Raw genomic sequence first — 20,524 nt, 5'->3', positions numbered from 1 at the left:
TCCTGCTGAGCTATTTTTGGCCCAGAGAAGTGAGACAGGGGAAGTGGCTGGACAGAATGGTCCCAGCAGTTACAAAGGTGGCAAGCCGTCATCTGGAGCAGGACAGCTGTGGAAGAACAGGCTGGCACCTCACAGCAGCATAAGGCGGCCACTGTGAGCTGAAAGTGGCTTTGGTGGACCTCATAACCTTCACCGTGACCAGCCCAGGCTGACCCAGTGTAACCCCACCATCCAGCGCATCTCTGTCCACTCAGGTGGTCCCCAGCCAGTAACTGCATCCTCATTTCTCTTTCTCCATGGGGGCCTGTTCCATCCATTCTCCAATGGTGGAAATCATGCCCTAACCCCCCTGGACTCCTAAGGCTCACCCCGATGACCCTCCACGCTACCTGCACAGTAGAGACACTCAATTGCCGCAGCTACCAATAGGCTTCTCACCGTCACTGAGAGGCCCTGGTAGGGGAGAAGCAAACAATGACATAATCGAGAAAAATGATCCATCATGACACTCTCTGAAAACGCTCAAAGGGATGATTATGAACGATTGAGAAAATCTGGCCATTGGTTTCTGCCCTTCCCTTCATCCGCTGCTCTGAAATTCCCCAGAGGAATAAACATGAAAAGTACCCCATAGAATAAAAGGATACCAAATCCGATAAGTAAGCTTCCTCACGCTGAATCGCAGATAAGAATGAACGTCACTCTCTCGGTTCCAATAATGACCTCCCATATTTAATATGGTTGAAAATTTGGGCAGTAACTAACCTCTGTTTGTCGGTTTATTTGTTTTGGAGACAGGATCTTGCTCTGTTGCCCAGGCTGGAGTACAGTGGTGCAATCACAGTTCACCACAGCCTCAGCCTCCTATCTCAGCCTCCTGAGCAACTAGGACTACAAGTGTAAGCCACAATGCCTAGCTCATTATTTTTTTCATTTTTTTGTAGAGACGGGGTCTCGCTTTGTTGCCTAGGCTGGTCTTGAACTCCTGGCCTCAAGTGATTCTTCCACCTCAGCCTCCCAAAGTGCTGGGATTACAGGCATGAGCTACTCCATCAGGCCTAACTTTACATATTCCAACCTCCAACTTAACTCAACGTCAACTCTATAGCTGGGACAAGGTCCCTTCTGCTCTCGCACATGCCCTGGTGTGCGGTGGGTGAGGGGTCGGATCTCAATAAATGCCCCAGGGAGCTCAGCATCCGAGCAACACCCATTCCAGGGACATCTCGAGGCTGTGGCCACAGCTGCATTTGCAGAAAGGCAAGGCAAGGCTCACCTGTGTAATGCCCACCTTGCAGGTTGCCGTGGTGGTTGCAGACGGCGTACAGGTCGTACAGGAAGTCCAGCGGGTAACTGGTGGGCAGGCAGTCCGGCTGCTTCCAGGAAGGCCAGGGGCCTAGTCCTGCCTCGGGGCTGGTGCTTCTCTGGGCCACATGGGGAGCCATGTTGAGTCCAGAGAGCGGAAACTTCACCAGCGTGGAGAGCTTGTTTCTTCTCTCGCCCACCTGGCAGAACCTTTTGAGGTGGATGATGAGGATGTCAGGCAGCGTCCACAAACTCAGCTTCACCATCCCCTGCTGCAGGACTTGGCAGTGGGGACACTTCCAGGCGTCGTCCTGGGCCAGCTGGAAAGCAAACCACCCGGACTGTGAGGCCCCCGTGGCACGTGGCCAACCCACCAAAGGCAGCCAGCCCCCTTCCCGGCTGGGGCATGGACCCCCGGGGTGGGACCTGCTCCTCCTTGGTGTAGAACTGAAAACATTCATCCAAAGTACAGCTGTGCTGCTGGTGCGCCTGCTGCTGCTGCCACACGCTGTCGGCATCTTGCGCCCGCTCCTCCTGGAGGCTCCCGAACAGGCTGCACGGAGAGGACACCCACGGCGTTCAGGAATTTCCCGCTCCCAGACGGGTTTCGTCTATGTCTCTACTCACAGCAAACCCGTCGGAAGTCATTGGCCAGGCCACACTACCGTGCCCTGCCTATGGGTTCCTGGAGAGCTGCAGGCATCCTTCTGACTCAGCACTATTTTTACTGGAATTCTCTCTCCCCTACCAGCTCCTACAGGGCAGGTCCTTGGCTTATTCATCTTTGTTTTCCTCATCCTAGCACAGGGCCTGGCACCTAGTAGTTGATCAATAAATACTTGCTGGACTGAATGATGTCCTTTCTTAAAGTAAGGCTGATGCCCTCAGTGTTACAGAGGTAGCCAAGTATGGTGATGAGGAGCATGGACTCCAGCTAGAGGGTCTGGGTTCAAATCCCAGCTCTGCCAATGTACGAGCTGTGTGCCCTCCAGCAATTGCTTAACCTCTCTGTGCCTCAGTTTCCACCTCTGGGAAATGTGGATTACAGGAGTACCCACCCCAGACCACCCACACATAGGGTGTGATTAAGATTAAATAAATCCCCTATACACACATGAAGTGTTCAGAGCAGTGACTGGCACGGGGTGAGTGAGTGGGTGCTACGTAACTGTCTACTATGACTGCAGTTACTACTTCTGACATCACCCACCACCACCACCGTCACTCCTTTCCTCCATTCCTGTCACTGTTATTTACATACAGAAAATTCTCACTCAGGCATCTCGCAGGAACGGGTTACACTGGCTCAAAGATGTGTGCACCCTGCCTGCAGCCGTGCTGGGGGAAGCTGCGTCCAGGGAAACCTGGGCACACACAGGCCCTGTCTCAGCTCTGCAGGAGGCAAATTCGCTTGAACTCACCGCTCCTTGACAGAGCTGTCCCACTCCACCGCCAGCTTGACATGTGGAGGGCCTCCTGGCCTCCTGAGATGCAAAACCCTGAGAAGAGAACAAGGGAGCCCATCAGAAAACACGGGGCCTCCTTCCCAGAGCTCTTCAGGGCTCAGCAGTCTCCCCCGCAACCCGGGACCAATGTTCCAAACAGAAATACCCAAAACTGCCTGTAAGCCAAGGTCAGCTATCCTTGGAGGCTGCTAAGTCTGCTGAAGGCTCCGTCTCAGACCTTCAGACCTACCTCATAGTGCCTTCCCCTCATTCCCATTGGAGCTTGTGAGCTCTGTAGATTTGGGGTTACTTTGAGGAAATAGATCAGCTGTTCCACTGCAGCCCCAGCTACCTTCTGAATGTCTATAGAGCACTTCTACTTGACCAACCTACACAAATACCCAATACTGATGATGCCCAAAGAGAGCTGCCACCTTTCCCCCCACTGCAATGCAGAAGGAGCACCTTTAAGCCCCCCTCCACAACCTAAGAAGTCTTCACCTTCCACACCCTCCAGTGCATAGAAAATCCCAGTGCCTGTCAACCTGTAGCTCTTTCCAACTACTTGGGCCCAGCCCATTTCAGAAAAGGTGGATCAGCCTCAATACAGAAGAAATGGGAAGACAGCAAAGTGGAGGACATGAGGTTTTATCCCGAAATCAATAGGAACAGATACAAGTGATGGCAACGTCCTCACCCAAAGGAGTGTTTCAAATGTGTTGCAAGAAAAGGGGGGATGTCAGATGAGTCCCAAGCTATCACTAAGATGATCTGATAAAAGTCCTATGGCTGAGCATGGACAGGTCTGAGCTGGAGTTGTGGCACCTTCCTGCGGGAGCCAGGAGGGAGCGAGGAACAAGGCATGTCTGGGAGAAGTTCTCCCAGCCCCGCGAGCCCTGATGCATTAGGAAAAACACTGACTGCCCCCTCATTTTCCTGTAGACGGGGAGAACCATGCTGTGGGGATGTTGCTACCTCCTCATCCTCACTCCTTCCAAAGGAGGAGAAGTGCCTTATCTGATTGGTGGGATTGTAGGAGAACGTGGGCTCTACCTCCTGTCATTAGGCCTACCTATGTCCTATAAGCTAGCCACCTGCCATTCTCCCCCATCCATGCCTTGTGTTTCCTGGAAGCAGCTCTGCCTTGCAGGTGGAAGACTGGAAATATGTGACAAATATTCCATTCTGAGGAGACAAACTGAGGACCCCTAGATCTAAGCTTCTTTCTTTAGGTCCCCCAAATTCTCCATTTCCACAATGAGGGAGACCTGCCATTGGGGAGATCTGCCTTGGCAGAGGTCCGTGGGTGCATAATTTAATTCTGGGGAAACACATTTGGAAGCCCAAATTGGACTCACATCTAAGCTGCATCTTTAAACCAGTCTTACTAATAAACCTAAAATTTTCATCTCTTTCTGCCTCAATCCACAGTCTACTTTTCAACCGGAATTTAAACATGGAAGTGGAAAACGAAAACTGCTACTTTCATGCTCCAAGTTTATTATACAAAACTCAGTTTATTGTACAAAACTCCTGAGGTCCCAGAAAGAAAGAGGTGTGGCTGTCACCCAACTTCCCTCTTTACGCTGAAATCAGATTGTCACTAGAGGGTCAGATTATCTGCCCCGACCACAGCTCTGATACAAAAAGAAACGGGGCCTTATTCAATGTTTATGGAGTGATGCTACTCCAAGAAATGTACATACCTAACAATCCCCACCCTTAAGGGGCTGATAGGCTAATGGGAGGAGCACACAAAGAGATCATTCTAACGCACTCAGGTGTCTGGGGACACACACCCCAGGCTGCTCTGGAGGACAGGTGGGCAGGACTTTGCCAGAGGAATGACTGAGACCTCAAAAGCAAATGCAACATAAACAAACATTGAAAAATGGGACTTAATTAAACTAAAGAGGTCTGCACAGCAAAAGAAGCTATCAACAGAATAAAGAGGCAGCCTATAGGATGGGAGAAAATTTTTGCAAACTATGCATCTGACAAAGGACTAATATCCAGAATATATAAGGAACTTAAGTCAACAAAAACAAATAATCCTATTAAAAAATGGGCAAAGAACATGAAAGACACCTCTCCAAAGAAGACATACAAGTGGCCAACAAACATACTAAAAACTGCTCAACAGCACTAATCATCAGGGATATGCAAATTAAAGCCACAATGAAATACCATCTCACATCAGCAGATGGCTATTATTAAAAGGTCAGAAAATAACAGATATTGGCAAGGATGCAGAGAAAAGAGAATGCTTACACACTGTTGGTTGGAATGTAAATTAGTTTAACTCCTATGGAAAAACGTATGATGATTTCTCAAAGAACTAAAAATAGAACTACCATTCAACTCAGCAATTCTGCTCCTGGGTATCAACCCAAAGGAAAATAAATCACTGTGTCAAAAAGACACCTGCACTCACACGTTTATCACAGCACTAGTCATAATAGTAAGGCCATGGAGTCAACCCAGGTATCCATCAATGGTGGATTAGATAAAGAAAATGTGGTACATGTACACCATAGAACACTACACAGCCAAAAAAAAAAAAAAAAAAAAAGAATTCCTGTTTTTTTGCAGCAACATGGATGAAAATGGAGGCCATTATCCTAAGTGAATGAATGCAGAAACAGAAAATCAAATACCACATGTCCTCATTTATAAGTGAGAGCTAAACCGTGGGTACACATGGACATAAAGACGGGAACAATAGATATTGAGCACTGCAAAACGGGGGAGGGAAGAAGAGAGAGAGGGTTGAAAAACTACTTATTGAGTACTATGCTCACTATTTGAGTGATGGGTTATATAGAAATGCAAACTCCAGCGTTACATGATATATCCATGTAAAAACCTGCACATGTACCCATGAATCTTAAAAAAAAAAAAAGTAAATAAGTGAGAAGACAACATTCACCCAAGAAAGTTATAGAAATAAAAATAAATGAATAATAAACAAAACTTTAAGAAATTTTTATCTTTATTTTTATTTTATTGATTTATTTATTTTTGAGACAGAGTCTTGCTCTGTTGCCCAGGCTGGAGTGCAGTGGAATAATCTTGGCTCATTGCAAGCTCCTCATCCCGGGTTCAAGCAATTCTCCTGCCTCAGCCTCCCAAGTAGCTGGGATTACAGGTGTGTGCCACCACGCCTGGCTAATTTTTGTATTTTCAGTAGAAATGTGGTTTCACCATGTTGGCCAGGCTGGACCTGAACTTTTGGCCTCAAGTGATCCACCCGCCTCGGCCTCCCGAAGTGCTGGGATTACAGGCGTGAGCCACCACGCCTGGCCCAAAAATTTAATGAATTTTTTTAAAAAGTCAGCCAGGGGAACCAGAGAGGAAAGGGACACACAGGTGGAGGGGCTCAGCAGTAGAGGGCAGGGTGTGTGCCTTCTACTGGAAAGTCCCAGCACAGTGAGGGACGGGCCACGTGGGAGAGGCAGTGCCTTGTAGGTCACCTTCACAAGTGTGAACTTTATCCCGTGGGCACTGCGAGGCCACTCAGTGGTTTATAACACGTAGGCGATTAGAAGGGGTCAGTGATGATGCCAGGTTCCTAGCCTGCGGTCCTGAGTAGATGGTGGTGTCACCATTTAGACACAAAGATGGGAAATGAAAAGCTTTAAGCAAGAAGAGTTCAGACTGGCAAGTGTTTAGTTACCAGTGTCTATGAGGCATTTAAATAGGACAGGCAGGTCTGCAATCCAGAGAAAAATCTGGGCAGGAGATATGGATCTGGGAGACTTTGGCCTAAAGGCGGTAGACAGAACCAAGAGTAGGGTCACCCAGGGATGGGGCCAGGCATGGTGGCTCACGCCTGTAATCCCGGCACTTTGGGAGGCAGAGGCAGGCAGATCGCCTGAGCTCAGGAGTTCATGACCAGCCTGGGCAACACGGTGAAACCCCGTTTATACTAAAATACAAAAAATTAGCCAGGGGTGGCAGTGTGCACCTGTAGTCCCAGCTGCTCGGGAGGCTGAGGCAGGAGAATTTCTTGAACCCAGGAGGCGGGGGTTGCAGTGAGCCAAGATTGTGCCACTGCACTCCAGCCTGGGCGACAGAGTGAGACTCTTGTCTAAAAAAAAAACAAAACAAAACATAAAAAATACCCATAAATGGAACCCGGAGGGCCAGGGGTAGAATGCTGAGACCCAATAATATTTGAGCATCCCAGAGAGGGAGAGGAAGATTTCAAGCAGACAAAAAAAATTCTAGGAGATATATTTCTAGGTGGTATATACATACAATGGAATTTATTCAGCCTTCAAAAGGAAGGAAATTCTAATGCGTGCTACAACATACGTGAACCTTGAAAACATGGTGCTTAGTGAATTAAGCCAAACGCAAAAGGATAAACACTATGATTCCTGTTACCTGAGGCATCTACAGTTGTCAAATTCACAGTGACAGACAGTGGAGTGGTGGTTTCCAGAGAGTGAGGAAGAGGAAGGGGAGGGATGTTGTGTGATGGGTACAGAGTTTCCATTTTGCAAGATGAAAGATTTTTGGAGATGGATGGTGGCAATGGATGTATAACAAGGTGAATGTAACAATTCCACTGAACTGTACACTTTAAAGTGGTTAAAATGTAATTTTGGCCCTAAGTGGTGGCTCATGCCTGTAATCCCAGCACTTTGGGAGGCTGAGGCGGGTGGATCACGAGGTCAGGAGATCAAGCCCATCTTGGCTACCACAGTGAAACCCCGTCTCTACTAAAAATACAAACAATTAGCAGGGCCTGGTGGCACGCACCTGTAGTCTCATAGACTTGGAAGGCTGAGGCAGGAGAATCGCTTGAACCCAGGAGGTGGAGGTTGCAGTGAGCCAAGATTGCGCCATTGCACTCCAGCCTAGGTGACAGAGTGAGACTCCATCTCAAAAAAAAAAAGGTAATTTTATGTTCTGTGTATTTTGCCAAAAAGAAAAAAAAGAATTTCCTACAGAACAAGGAGATGTTGGGATAGGCATGGAAGAAGCAGGGCAAGAGCTAAATGGAGAACCCTGTGAAAGAGGTAAGGTCACATCAGATGCCAGAAAGAACTGTACCAGCAGGGCTGGGACTGGGATTGTGGGGTGGGGTGGAGATGGGAGTGGGGTAAACAGGGGCCAGACTGAGGTAAGATGTCCTGTGAATGGAAGGTGTGGGCCAGGAGGGGTGTGACCTCAAGAGGACATCCTTTAGGATGGTCAGCTTACTGTAGAACTCTACTCAATTCTAGTGCTTCTCAAACTACCTATGGTAAAAGACCAGTTTGATGGTTTGTTTCCAAACCACTGCAGACCAATACTTTTATAAAAAGAAATAATAGGCCAGGTGCGGTGGCTCACACCTGTAATCCCACCACTTTGGGAGGCAGAGGCAGGTGGATCACTTGAGGTCAGGAGTTCGAGACCAGCCTGACCAACATGATGAAACCCTGTCTCTACTAAAAATACAAAAATTAGGCAGGTGTGGTGGCACGTGCCTATAATCCCAGCTACTTGGGAGGCTGAGGCAGGAAAATCGCTTGAACCCAGAAGGCGGAGGGTGCAGGGAGCCAAGATTGTGCCACTGCACTTGAGCCTGGAAGACAAAGCGAGACTCCATCTCAAAAATGAATAAATAAATAAATCATAAATAATAAAAAAGTAAAGGGGGGTGAGGAAAGACATATAAAATATAAGTTCCATTTTTAAAAGAAATTATCATATCCATCATATTATAGATTGCTCTGTCATATTGCTTTAACATTCGTAAGTGCTTCTGCTCAAGTTCTTGTCACGGGCTGGTGACAATCAGCTCACAGGCTGGCAGTCTACAGAACCACTTTGGGTTATCACCAAGACTGAGTGTGGGAAGGGGGTTCCTCTCCCTGGGAGACCCAAGCAGGCCCTTGATGACCCTCCTCCTGCCCCCTAACTCTGTAAAGCAAAAGCATCTGCCAGCCAAGGAGGATATGGATGGGGTGTAGGTCACAGAACCTTCTGGCTCACCCACAACCCTGGTTCCTGGTCTTTTTACAAGGGGAGATGCCCATCTCAGTCAGGTTGAATTTGGCTGCCCAAGTCAGGAAATCAGAGGACCTTACTGAGAACCTGGGGGTCTATGGGAAAATAAAGAGAAGTGCCAGACAGTTCATTTATAGAGCAGAACTGCCCCATAGATGTTGCAATGACCTGGGGGTTGTTTTGCAAGGCCACACGCACCAGAAGCCTATCAAGGTAGCTACCAGAGACACAGCCACACTGGCTTTAAGCCTCAGGCACAGTCCACAGTCTCTTACAGATTAGAACCAATGAATCAGCTGTAGAATCTTCACATACCCTAGGGAGATATTCCTGTTGAATTCAGGAGCATGACCTAATTGAACGAATTTGGTGTTTTGGTTTGTTTTTGTTTTTGTTTTTTGAGATGGAGTCTTGCTCTGTCGCCCAGGCTGGAGTGCAGTGGCACGATCTCGGCTCATTGCAACCTCCACCTCCCTGGTTCAAGCAATTCCCCTGCCTCAGCCTCCCAAGTAGCTAGGATTATAGGCATGTGCTACCACGCCCGGCTAATTTTTTTGTATTTTTAGTAGAGATGGGGTTTCACCATGTTGGCCAGACTGGTCTCAAAATCCTGACCCCAGGCAATCCACCCACCTCAGCCTCCAAAAGTGCTGGGATTACAGGCGTGAACCACCATGCCTGGCTGAATTTGGGTTTTAGTTAGATCAATCTGGGTTCAAATTTGGGCTTGCCTGTTAACTAGCTTTTTAAGTGTGATCAAGTTAACTAACCTCTGAGAACGTTGGTGTCCCCCCCATCTTTGAAGCAGACATAATAGTGCTTCTCTAGACATAAGGGTTCAAAGCACAGAATATGCCCAGTGATCTAACATAGCGGCTGGTACTGGAGAGGTAAGTGATCAAGAATAACAAATACTACGAGCAATCTCATTGACATATACCCTCAAAGGACTCTGGTAAAATAAGAAAGGGAAAATAAGAAAGGGTTCATCAACTGACTGAACCTGGACCTTCCCCCTTACCTGTCAACTGCCCAGTGACAGAGGGGCCGACTGTCCTTCGGAGACAAATAGCTGCAGGCCACAGAGAGTCCCACGACACGGATGGAGAACAGAGACCCTAGGTTCTGTGAAGACAAAAACAGACATGGATCATTATGTAGCCCCTATATTGATTTAAATTAGACTCTAAAGTGGCGCATACGTCAAAAAACATAATCATTATTTTCCATAGTGTATTTTGAATATTCCCATAATAATTAGAATTCAAAATTAAGAGACAAAAACTTCATTTTTTTTCAAAGATTCACACTATACCTTGTAACGCAGTGATGTAATACTGTGTTTAATACCTTACATCTTCCCCTCAAAAATGAACACAGTGTGTTTAAATAGCAAATGCTTAACTGGAGCAGATACTGGTACATGTAATGGAACATAAATCAATTATGTTAATTGATTTTTAATAGGTAACTTAACCTACTTTATAAAGATGATTATCATCCCCACAATGAGGCAATTTTCTAAAAGCCAGCTCACGTATATTTTACAGACAAAGTAAATATTTATACATTTTAAAATAAGCCACATAAACAGATAGCACCTTAGTTATTATTCTAAGATATGTGTTTATTATATTCTAACTTTTCTGAAATTGAAATGAGGCTTACAATGACATATTTAATGGAAGATGTCTCTTAAAAATTCAATGGAATGAACAACTCAATTAAAAAATGGGCGAACATTTGAGTAGATATTTCTCCAAAGATGTACAGATGGCCAAGAAGCCCATGAAAAGATCAGCAACATCATTAGTCATTAGAGAAATGCAAATCAAGACCACGTTGAGGTACTACTTCCCACCCACTGGGATGGCTATAATTAAATTTTTTTTTGAGACAACGAAGTCTCACTCTGTCGCCCAGGCTGGAGTGCAGTGGCACAGTCTCGGCTCACTACAACCTTCGCCTCCCGAGTTCAGGTGATTCTCCTGCCTCAGCCTCCTGAGTAGCTAGAATTACAGGTGCCTGCCACTACGCCTGGCTAATTTTTGTATTTTTAGTAGAGATGGGGTTTCACCATGTTGGCCAGGCTGCCCTTGAACTCCTGACCTCAGGTGATCCACCCACCTCGGCCTCCCAAAATGCTGGGATTACAGGCATAAGCCACTGTGCCCAGCCTGCAATTAAATTTGTTTTAATTTTCTTTTTTTTTTTGAGATGGAGTTTTGCTCTGTTGCCCAGGCTGGAGTGCAGTTGTGCGATCTCGGCTCACTGCAAGCTCTGCCTCCCAGGTTCATGCCATTCTCTGCCTCAGCCTCCCGAGTAGCTGGGACTACAGGTGCCCGCCACCACACCCGGCTAATTTTTTTTTGCATTTTTAGTAAAGATGGAGTTTCACCATGTTAGCCAGGATGGTCTCGATCTCCTGACCTCACCCGCCTCGGCCTCCCAAAGTGCTGGGATTACAGGCGTGAGCCACCGCACCTGGCCTAATTTTTTTTTAATGGAAAATAACAAGCATTGGCAAGAATTTGGGGAAAGTGGAACCCTTATGCATTGCTGGTGGGAACGTAAAATGGATGGTACAGCTGCTGTAGAAAACAGTCCAGCAGTTTCTCAAAAGGTTAAATGTTGAACTACCATATAACCTTTAATTCTCTTAGGTGTATATCTAAGAGTCGCAAGGAGGGTCTTGAACAGGTACTTATACACCAATGTTCATGGCAGCATGATTCACAAGTCAAAAGAAAGAAACAACCTGAGTGTCCACCAACAATGGATAAACAAAATGTGGGATATATACACGACAGAATATTATTTAGCCTTAAAAATGAAGGCAGCCCAGCACGGTGGCTCATGCCTGTAATCCCAGCACTTTGGGAGGCTGAGGTAGGTGGATCACCTGAGGTCAGGAGTTTGAGATCAGCCTGACCAACATGGAGAAGCCCCGTCCCTACTAAAAATACAAAAAAATTAGCCAGGTGTGGTGGTGGGTGCCTGTAATCCCAGCTACTCTGGAGGCTGAGGCAGGAGAATCACTTGAATCTGGGAGGTGGAGGTTGCAGTGAGCTGAGATCACACCATCGCACTCCAGCCTGGGCAACAAGAGTGAAGCTCCGTCTCAAAAAAAGAAAAAAAAAAAATGAAGGAAATTCTGAGATATGCTACAACACAGATGACCCTTGAAAACATGACATTTAGTGAAATAAGCCAGATGTAAAAAGATAAATATTATATTATTCTAGTTATATAAGGTAACTAAAACAGGAAAATTCATACAGATAGAAAGTAGAGTGGTAGTTACAAGGAGCTAGGCAGAGGAAAAAACGGGGAATTGTTGTTTAATAGGTATAGTTTATTAGTTTGTTTGTTTGTTTGTTTGTTTGAGACAGTCTTGCTCTGTCACCCAGGCTGGAGTGCAGTGGTGCAATCTCAGCTCACTACAAACTTCTCCTCTCTAGTTCAAGCGATTCTCTTGCCTCAGCCTCCCGAGTAGCTGGGATTACAGGCGCCTGCCACCACACCTGGCTAACTTTTGTATTTTTAGTAGAGATGGGGTTTCACCGTGTTGGCCAGGTTGGTCTTGAGCTCCTGACCTCAGGTGATCCGCCTGCTTCGGGCTCCCAAAGTGCTGGGAGTACGGGCATGAGCCATCACGTCTGGCAACATTTTAGTTTTTTAATAGGTATAAAGTTTTTGTTTTAATCAGTATAGTGTTTAATAAAGTTTTTGTTGATGATGAAAAAATCCGGAGTATACACAGTAGTGATGGTGATACAACATTGTAAATGTAATTAATATACACTTATGAGTGGTTAAAATAAATAAATGTATATATCTTTTACCAAAATTTTTTTAAAAAATCAGTGGGGTCTTCATTCAAATAAAAGAAATAGGTGCTTAAATTTATCACTGATGATCTTGACAACCAGAAATAAAATAAAATTTTCCTCCAAACTCTGACAGAGGTAAAAGGCAGACATGTTTTCTTAAAAACCATGGAGGAAATATAGGTTGAATTATGAGAGGAAAACAAGAGAAAAGCATCATAATTCCAGGAATGAGGAATGACACATGGTAGGACAGAATGACCCGAAATAGATGCAGAGAGCTGTGAGCCGACCCCTTTGGCTGTGGGAGCTGATGTGTGCAGGGAGCATCCGCCACAAGGCTGGTGGGTAAACTGGAACTGCGCTGCAGGGGGTCTTGAGTGTGAAGGGCGGGGAGCTCATACGTCTAGCCAGACTCTAACCACGTTCCAGTTCATCTAGGGCTTCAACAAAGACGAAATCAACGTCTGGAAGTAAGATGACTTCAGGGTCTTTGAGGGTTGGCCATGGAAGGGTATTCTCCCTAAGGAGAATGTCAACTTAAATCTGGGGGAGAAAATTCTTTTTCCTCCGCCCCTAATGGAGCCTTGTTGTTTGGACAGCAAAAGCCAGCCATCATCACGGCACCATTTGCACAGAGGCAGCCTATTCTGCCTGCACACAAATAGTGCTGGCCTCACACACCCCCGTTTACAAAATACCATAAAAATGTTTGGGTAGCCAGGCATGGTGGCTCATGCCTGTAATCCCAGCACTTTGGGAGGCCAATGTGGGAGGACTTCTTGAGGCCAGGAGTTCAAGACCAACCTGGGCAACACAGTGAGACCCTATCCCTGCAAAAAATTTAAAATAATTAACCAGGCATGATGGCAGGTGCTTGTAGTCCCAGCTACTTGGAAGGATGAGGTGGAAGGATCACTTGAGCCCAGGAGTTCAAGGCTGCAGTGAGCTACGATCACACCACCACACTCCAGCCTGGCCAACAGAGTGGGACTCTATCTCTTTAAAAAAAAAAAAAAAATTTGCAATGATAGCTCTTATTTTTTTCATAATACATGCAAATTAATCCTATCCAGTAAACTGGTCATTTTTGTAAGAAACTTTCTTGTTCTCAATTCTTGGCTAGGGAAGTTCATGTCCAAACCTTCAATACAATACGTTTAATCTCTTCAGTTCAATGTTGAGACTCCTGAATATATTCTCTTCAAATGACTATATTTGAACCAGTATTTAATATAGTATTAAAAGAATTATGGGTTAAATGGGTGGGCTAGCCTGGAAGGCTCACAACCATCTAGAACACATCACTCCTACAGAAAATCATGTCTGATCATACATTTACCTGTGAATCTATGGAAAAGCATGTGTGGCTGAGTCAAAGGTTGCCTGTATTAGCATTTTGCTGGCCCCACTGATTGCTTGATCCATTTCTAAAATTGAAATTGGGCTGGGCACAATAGCTCACACCTGTAATCCCAACACTTTGGGAGGCTGAGGCAGATGGATCGACTGAGCCCGGGAGTTCAAGATCAGCCTAGGCAAAATGGTGAAACTGTCTCTAACAAACAAAAAAAAAAGTTAGCTGGGTACGGTACCATACACCTGTAGTCCCAGCTACTCAGAAGGCGGAGGCGGGAGGATCACTTGAGCCTGGGAGGTCAAAGATGCAGTGAGCCATTACCACACCACTGCACTCCAGCCTGGGCATCAGAGTGAGACCCTGCCTCGAAAATAAAGCTGAAATGACTGCAAAGGTATGGAGGCAAAAGTACAGGTGTGGCTGGGTGTGGTGGCTCATGCCTGTAATCCCAGCACTTTGGGGGGTTGAGGCGGGAGGATCATGAGGCCAAGAGATTGAGACCATCCTGGCCAACACGGTGAAACCCCGTGTCTACTAAATACACAAAAATTAGCTGGGTGTGGTGGTGCTCGCCTGTAGTCCTAGCTACTTGGGAGGCTGAGGCAGGAGAATCGCTTGAACCCGGAAGGTGGAGGTTGCAGTGAGCCGAGATCACGCCACTGCACTCCAGCCTGGCGACAGAGCGAGACTCCATCTCAAAAAACAAACAAACAAACAAACAAAAAAAACCAGGACAGGTGTGTGAGCAGGTAAGAGCAAGGGCAGCTGAGTTAAATGCTCACAGGAAAATAGTTTCATCTGGCCAGGCGCGGTGGCTCACACCTGTAATCCCAGCACTCTGGGAGGCCGAGGCCGGCGGATCACGAGGTCAGAAGATCGAGACCATCCTGGCTAACACAGTGAAACCCCGTCTCTACTAAAAAATACAAAAAAGTTAGCTGGGCGTAGTGGCGGGCGCCTGTGGTCCCAGCTACTTGGGAGGCTGAGGCAGGAGAGGAGAATGGAGTGAACCTGGGAGGCGGAGCTTGCAGTGAGCTGAGATCGCACCACTGCACTCCGGCCTGGGCGACAGAGCGAGACTCCGTCTCAAAAAAAAAAAAAAAAAAAAAGCATGCATAGTTTCATCCATTGAGATAATCAGTAGCTCAAGGTTTGGGAGAAGGCAAAACTCTCACTGGATAGACTGACCTACTTGCAGAGGAGTTTCTAATTTGGGCACTTTGGTGGATCTGATCTATAGTACATTGAACAAAATCCTTTAGAGATAAAAGTTGGGACAAATGTAGTGAAGGTTTTTAACAAAGTGTTTTTTGGTATAAATCCTAAATCAGACATATGGTTTTTGCTGAGCAGGAAGGAACATGAATTATGAGGAATTCTCTCTGAGATAAGATCTGTGTGTGCCCCAAATAGAAAGCTTTTACTATGGGAATAGTTAGGGGACAACAGGAATCTGACACAACTGACCTGTCCCTAAAAATTTCAACATCTTCTGTGTCAAGCAACCATCAGAATAGTTTCTGATATTATAGGAGCTAAAAACAAAAAAATCAATAGTTTTTAAACATATTGTTTTTGTTTGGAAACTATCAATCTGAGAATAAATAAATAAGGCAAATGTTGTTTTCCTTTGAGTTATCTTAGTTTTTAAAAAACTGGACAAACTTATTTTAACATCTAGATTTTCATATTTGGACATAATCATCCATTTTAATTTTCCACAGAAATTCTATCTCAAGTCCCTTGAAATTGTTGATTTAAACATAAAAGTTACAATTTATTACAATATGCTATCTTCTAGGAAAAACTACGGTAAGCCGTAAACATACAAAATTGGGAATAATAATGTAAATGCTTAGGGAGTGGTGGAAAATGTGAAAAAAAATTTCGTTTTAATGTAAATGCCATTTTCCCAATGGTGTTTTGAAAGATTTAATAAGAAAAAGCTCTGTCCATGAAAGTTATTTTGCAATGGCACAAAAATAAAACACTACAGACCATAAGATGGTTACTTCCTTGCACATAAATCTAAGTCATTTTATAAAACAGTATGAGCACTCTTTAACAGCAAATTCTCCTCTCCTGAGCTACCCTAAATTCCACCCCTCCCAATACACACACCCACACACACGCATGCACACCACTGACCTGTAAAGGGGCCTCACTCTTCATAAGATGGCGGACCTTGCTGAGGATAGACTGCTGGAGCTGGGCCCAGGAAACAGCTCTGTCTTCCCTTATCAGGAAGGGTGGCCCAAACCTGAAAATCCAAGGAAATCGGGTTATCCCAGCAAAGGAAAAACCAGCAACATCCACCAGTCACGAGTGGTTGTTCTAACCCTGGCTTCCTGTCAACAGGATAAGTGACAAGAGCTAAGCACAAAAACTCAACAGCAAAAAAAAACAAAGAATCCCATTTAAAAATGGGCAAAGGGTCAGAATAGACATTTCTCAAAAAGACACACGTAGCCAACAGGCATATGAAAAAATGACCAACGTCACTAATTATCAGGGAAATGCAAGTCAAAACCCCAATGAGATATCATCTTAGCCCAGTTAGGATGGCTATTATCAAAAAGGCAAGAAGTAAGAAATGCTGGTGAGGATATGGAGAAAAGGGAACTCTTATACACTGTTGGTGGGAATGGAGACACCATAGAGAAAAGCATGGAGGTTCTTCAAAAAACTAAAAATAGAACCACCATGTGACCCAGCCATCCCACTACTGGGTATTTATCCAAAGGAAAGATCATAATGTCAAAGAGATCTCTGCACTCCTGTGTTTATTGCAGGGCTATTCACAATAGCCAAGATTCCAAATCAGCCTAAGTGTACATCAGTGGATGAATGGAAAAGAAATGAAAAAGAAAATGTAGTCTATATACACAACGGAATACTACGCACCCATAAAAAAGAAATGAAATCCTGTTGTTTGTGGCAAGATGGATGAGGCTGGATGACATTATGTTAAGTGAAATAAGTCAGGCACACAAAGATAAATACTGCATGTACTCCCTCATGTGGAATCTAAAAAAGTTAATGTCACAACAGTAGAGTAGAATAGTGGTTCTACTAGAGGCTGGGAGGGGCTGGTGGGGGCTAGGAAAAGGTTAGGTAATGAATAAAAATTATAGCTAGATAGGAGAAATAAGCTCTAGTGTTCTATAGCAGTATAGAGTGACTATTGTTAACAATAATTTATTGTATGCTTTCAATAGCTAGAGGATAGGATTTTGAATCTTCCCAACACAAAGAAATGATAAATGTTTGCGGTGATGGTTATGCCAATTACCCTGATTTGATCATTACACACTATATACATGTATCAAAATATCACTCTGTACCCCATAAATATGTACAATTATGTGTCGATTAAAAATAATGTAAGTGCTTTTTAAAGCCAAACACAATACAAAATTGCAATCAGAGAACCTTGTAACAAATGGAGACACTGCAATGTAAACAGAGGCCCAGTGACAGAAAGCCAGGTAGATGCTGCTGTGTAAACAGATTACTCCAAATGACCAGCTAGCTGAAAAAATCTCTTCCCCACAGCAGGGAATAGAGTAAGAGAAGCTTGGAGCCAAGGGAAGGCAAGGCATAGACATAAATCCAGATGACACAATTTTGGTTTGGGGTATCAGGAATATTCTCATCACTGGGCATGGTATCCATGTCCCAACATAGTAAGCGCACAGCAGTGAGCTCATGGTGTACAGAATGCTGGGTGGGCCTGCGCCTGTGGGCCCTAACTCTGCCGTGGGTACTCATGGACAAATCACTAGCCACTCACTGCTTCTGGCCTCACTGAAGCCTGTGTGAAGACCCAATGAGGTAAGAATGTGAAACTGTTGAATAAAATTGGCTAAAGTAGAACACAAATATGAGGTGATCTGTCTGGACAGGCAAGGGCACTGTGCGTCCATTGTTGTATGGACAGATCAGTTTACTTAATCCATCCTGTACTGTGAGGCATTCTAAGTTTTTATTTAAACAATGCTTGCTTATCACAGGAACTAGATATAACCTTGGACATAACCTTTGAGCGCACAATTATTACCTTAGGGTAAAGTTCCAGAAGTAGAAAGGCAAGACTAAAGCTCTTTCTTCCCAAACTGTCCTCCAAAAAAGCCATACCAATTTACCTGATTCCCCAGACTCCGGCCCAGAATGAGTATTATCAATTTCTAAAAATCATTTAACAATCTAAGAGGTTAAGAATAGTATCTTGCTATTGCAACCAGAATTTCTCCCACTACAAATGATGCTGATTTTTTTTTTTTTTTTTTTTTGAGATGGAGTTTCACTCTTGTTGCCCAGGCTGGAGTGCAATGGTGCAATCTCGGCTCACTGCAACCTCTGCCTCCCGGGTTCAAGCAATTCTTCTGCCTCAGCCTCCCGAGTAGCTGGGATTACAGGCATGAGCCACCACACCCAGCTACTTTTGTATTTTTAGTAGGGATGGGGTTTCTCCATGTTGGTCAGGCTGGTCTCGAACTCCTGACCTCAGGTGATCCGCCCGCCTCGGCCTCTCAAAGTGCTGGGATTACAGGCGTGAGCCGCCATGCCAGGCTGATGCTGAATATTTTAACCTATGCTTGTATTTCTTCTGTGAACTAATGTTCATCCCTGTGGTTCATTTCACCAAGGGTATTTATCTCCTTCATTTTCAATAGCTGGAAAATTCGAGGATGGACATAAATCTGTCGCCCCTCACATGGCATAAATAACTTTCCTCATCTGCCCTTTGCCTTTCAAATTTGCTTTTAGTTTAAAATTTTAAATATATTTAAAACATCAGCCTTTTCCTTTACAGCCTCCTGACTTTGATGTTAAACTAGCCCCCACCCAAGGACATAAATATTCTCCCATGTTGTCTTTATTTTTTTAATTTATTTTTTATTCTTTATTGATGAATTTTTTTTTTGAGACAGTCTTGTTCTGTCGCCCAGGCTGGAGTGCAGTGGTGCGATCTCGGCGGACTGCAACATTTGCCTCCTGGGTTCCAGCGATTCTCCTGCCACAGCCTCCCAAGTAGCTGGAACTACAGGAGCACGCCACCACACCTGGATAGTTTTTTGTACTTTTAGTAGAGATGGGGTTTCACCGTGTTAGCCAGGATGGTCTCGAACTCCTGACCTCGTGATCCAGCCACCTTGGCCATCTTTAAGATGTTTCATGGCTTCCTTTTCTATAGTTACCTCTCTAGTCAACCTGAAATTTATACATGTGAATTCACAGCAGGGGTAAAAAGTTGACTATTTAAAATAAAAAGAAACAAAGAAATCCATTAGCCCAGCCTTACTTTTGAATAATTCACTCACTCTGTAGTAATATGAAATATACCATAATTCTGAAATTATTAAAATATTGTAATACAGGCAGAGGAATATGCAATTAAATCAAACAAAATAGGCCAACTATCTATAAGTATTTATTATATGATAAAAGTGATATATTTCATATTACTAAAGAGTTAATGAATTATTCAATAAGTAAGGCTGGGCTAATTGATTTTTAAAAGCTGAGCTAATTAATAATAGTTTAATTATTATTTAATAATCTCTTTTTGTTTTTACCAGTTTATTATTCAAGATACATTTTAGAAACATTTTACCCATCTAAATATATCTTAATGTAATTCTGTGTTTTAAACACTTTATTTGGGCTATATAAGAAAGCTATCTGTTTTTGTATATTTGTTATATAACCCATCAATTTCCTGAACCCTTTCCTTACTGCCAATCACTTTCCAGTTCTTGGTTTTCTGGACAGACAACCAAATTATCACCTCTTTTCTTATAGCCAGTTTCTTTTAGCACTGCACTGCCTAGGTTTTACAATATAAAATAACAGTGGTAAGGGCAGTACAAATTGTTCCTCTGATTAATAGGAAGGCCTCTGATGTCTGATGGTTAGGAATGATGACGTTAGCCAAATGCTTAAGGCAGATATTTCTAATCCTCTTAATCAGAAAGGACCCTACTTCTGGCTTCTAGTTTATTAACCCTGGGAATAAATGTTTAATTTTACTCTAGACAGGCTCCCAAGTACAGGTCTACAAATCCCAGACACCACATGAAAAAAGAATAAAGTGAAACATACCTGCTAGCCTGCTGCCCTGACCCCACCAAGTTACAGAAGAGGATTAGCACCTTGCTCTCACTGTGGAGAGAGAGGGAGAATCGCTGTCCCTCACGGGCTGCCAGGCGTGGGGAGACCGACAGACCCAGTGGATGAGCTAGAGGAGAGAGAATGACATTCGTTCGTATTCCTAAAGGAGCTGCTTTCCTGGGTCAGAGCCTTAGCTTCTCTAGTCCCTCTTTCTCTTTGAGCATCTATTAACCACCAATGGGGGGCCACTAGAGGGCTGCTCAAGAATATGGTAGTGAATTTGCAATTGTGTTCACCCAATAGTTTTTTGTTTGTTTGTTTAAGACAGAGTCTCACTCTGTCCCCCAGGCTAGATGGAGTACAGTGGCACAATCTTGGCTCGCTGCAAACTCTACCTTCCAGGTTCAAATGATTCTCCTGTCTCAGCCTCTCCAGTAGCTGGGATTGTGGATGTGCGCCACCACGCC

At 44.6% G+C, this 20,524-nt stretch overlaps 1 protein-coding gene across 2 annotated transcripts in view; it reads right to left on the bottom strand.

Annotated features, from left to right (window-relative positions):
* The window catches only part of USP43 (ubiquitin specific peptidase 43), an 83,564-nt gene that overhangs the window by 26,589 nt on the left and 36,451 nt on the right, over positions 1-20,524 (bottom strand). The window contains exons 7-12 of one of the 2 annotated variants that reach the window (XM_024235066.3): positions 20,049-20,184; positions 16,092-16,203; positions 9,775-9,878; positions 2,727-2,804; positions 1,732-1,858; positions 1,277-1,625 (exon numbers count right to left, since the gene is read on the bottom strand). In XM_024235066.3, coding sequence (XP_024090834.3) covers positions 1,277-1,625; positions 1,732-1,858; positions 2,727-2,804; positions 9,775-9,878; positions 16,092-16,203; positions 20,049-20,184 — 906 coding nt within the window. The remainder of the gene's footprint in view (positions 1-1,276; positions 1,626-1,731; positions 1,859-2,726; positions 2,805-9,774; positions 9,879-16,091; positions 16,204-20,048; positions 20,185-20,524) is intronic. The other variant, XM_024235067.3, reaches the window with a different exon arrangement.

Source organism: Pongo abelii, chromosome 19 (assembly GCF_028885655.2).
Source record: "Pongo abelii isolate AG06213 chromosome 19, NHGRI_mPonAbe1-v2.0_pri, whole genome shotgun sequence".
Classification (NCBI taxonomy): domain Eukaryota; kingdom Metazoa; phylum Chordata; class Mammalia; order Primates; family Hominidae; genus Pongo; species Pongo abelii.
Note: the sequence above shows the minus strand (reverse complement) of the source record. Positions and strands in the feature narration are given on the sequence as shown.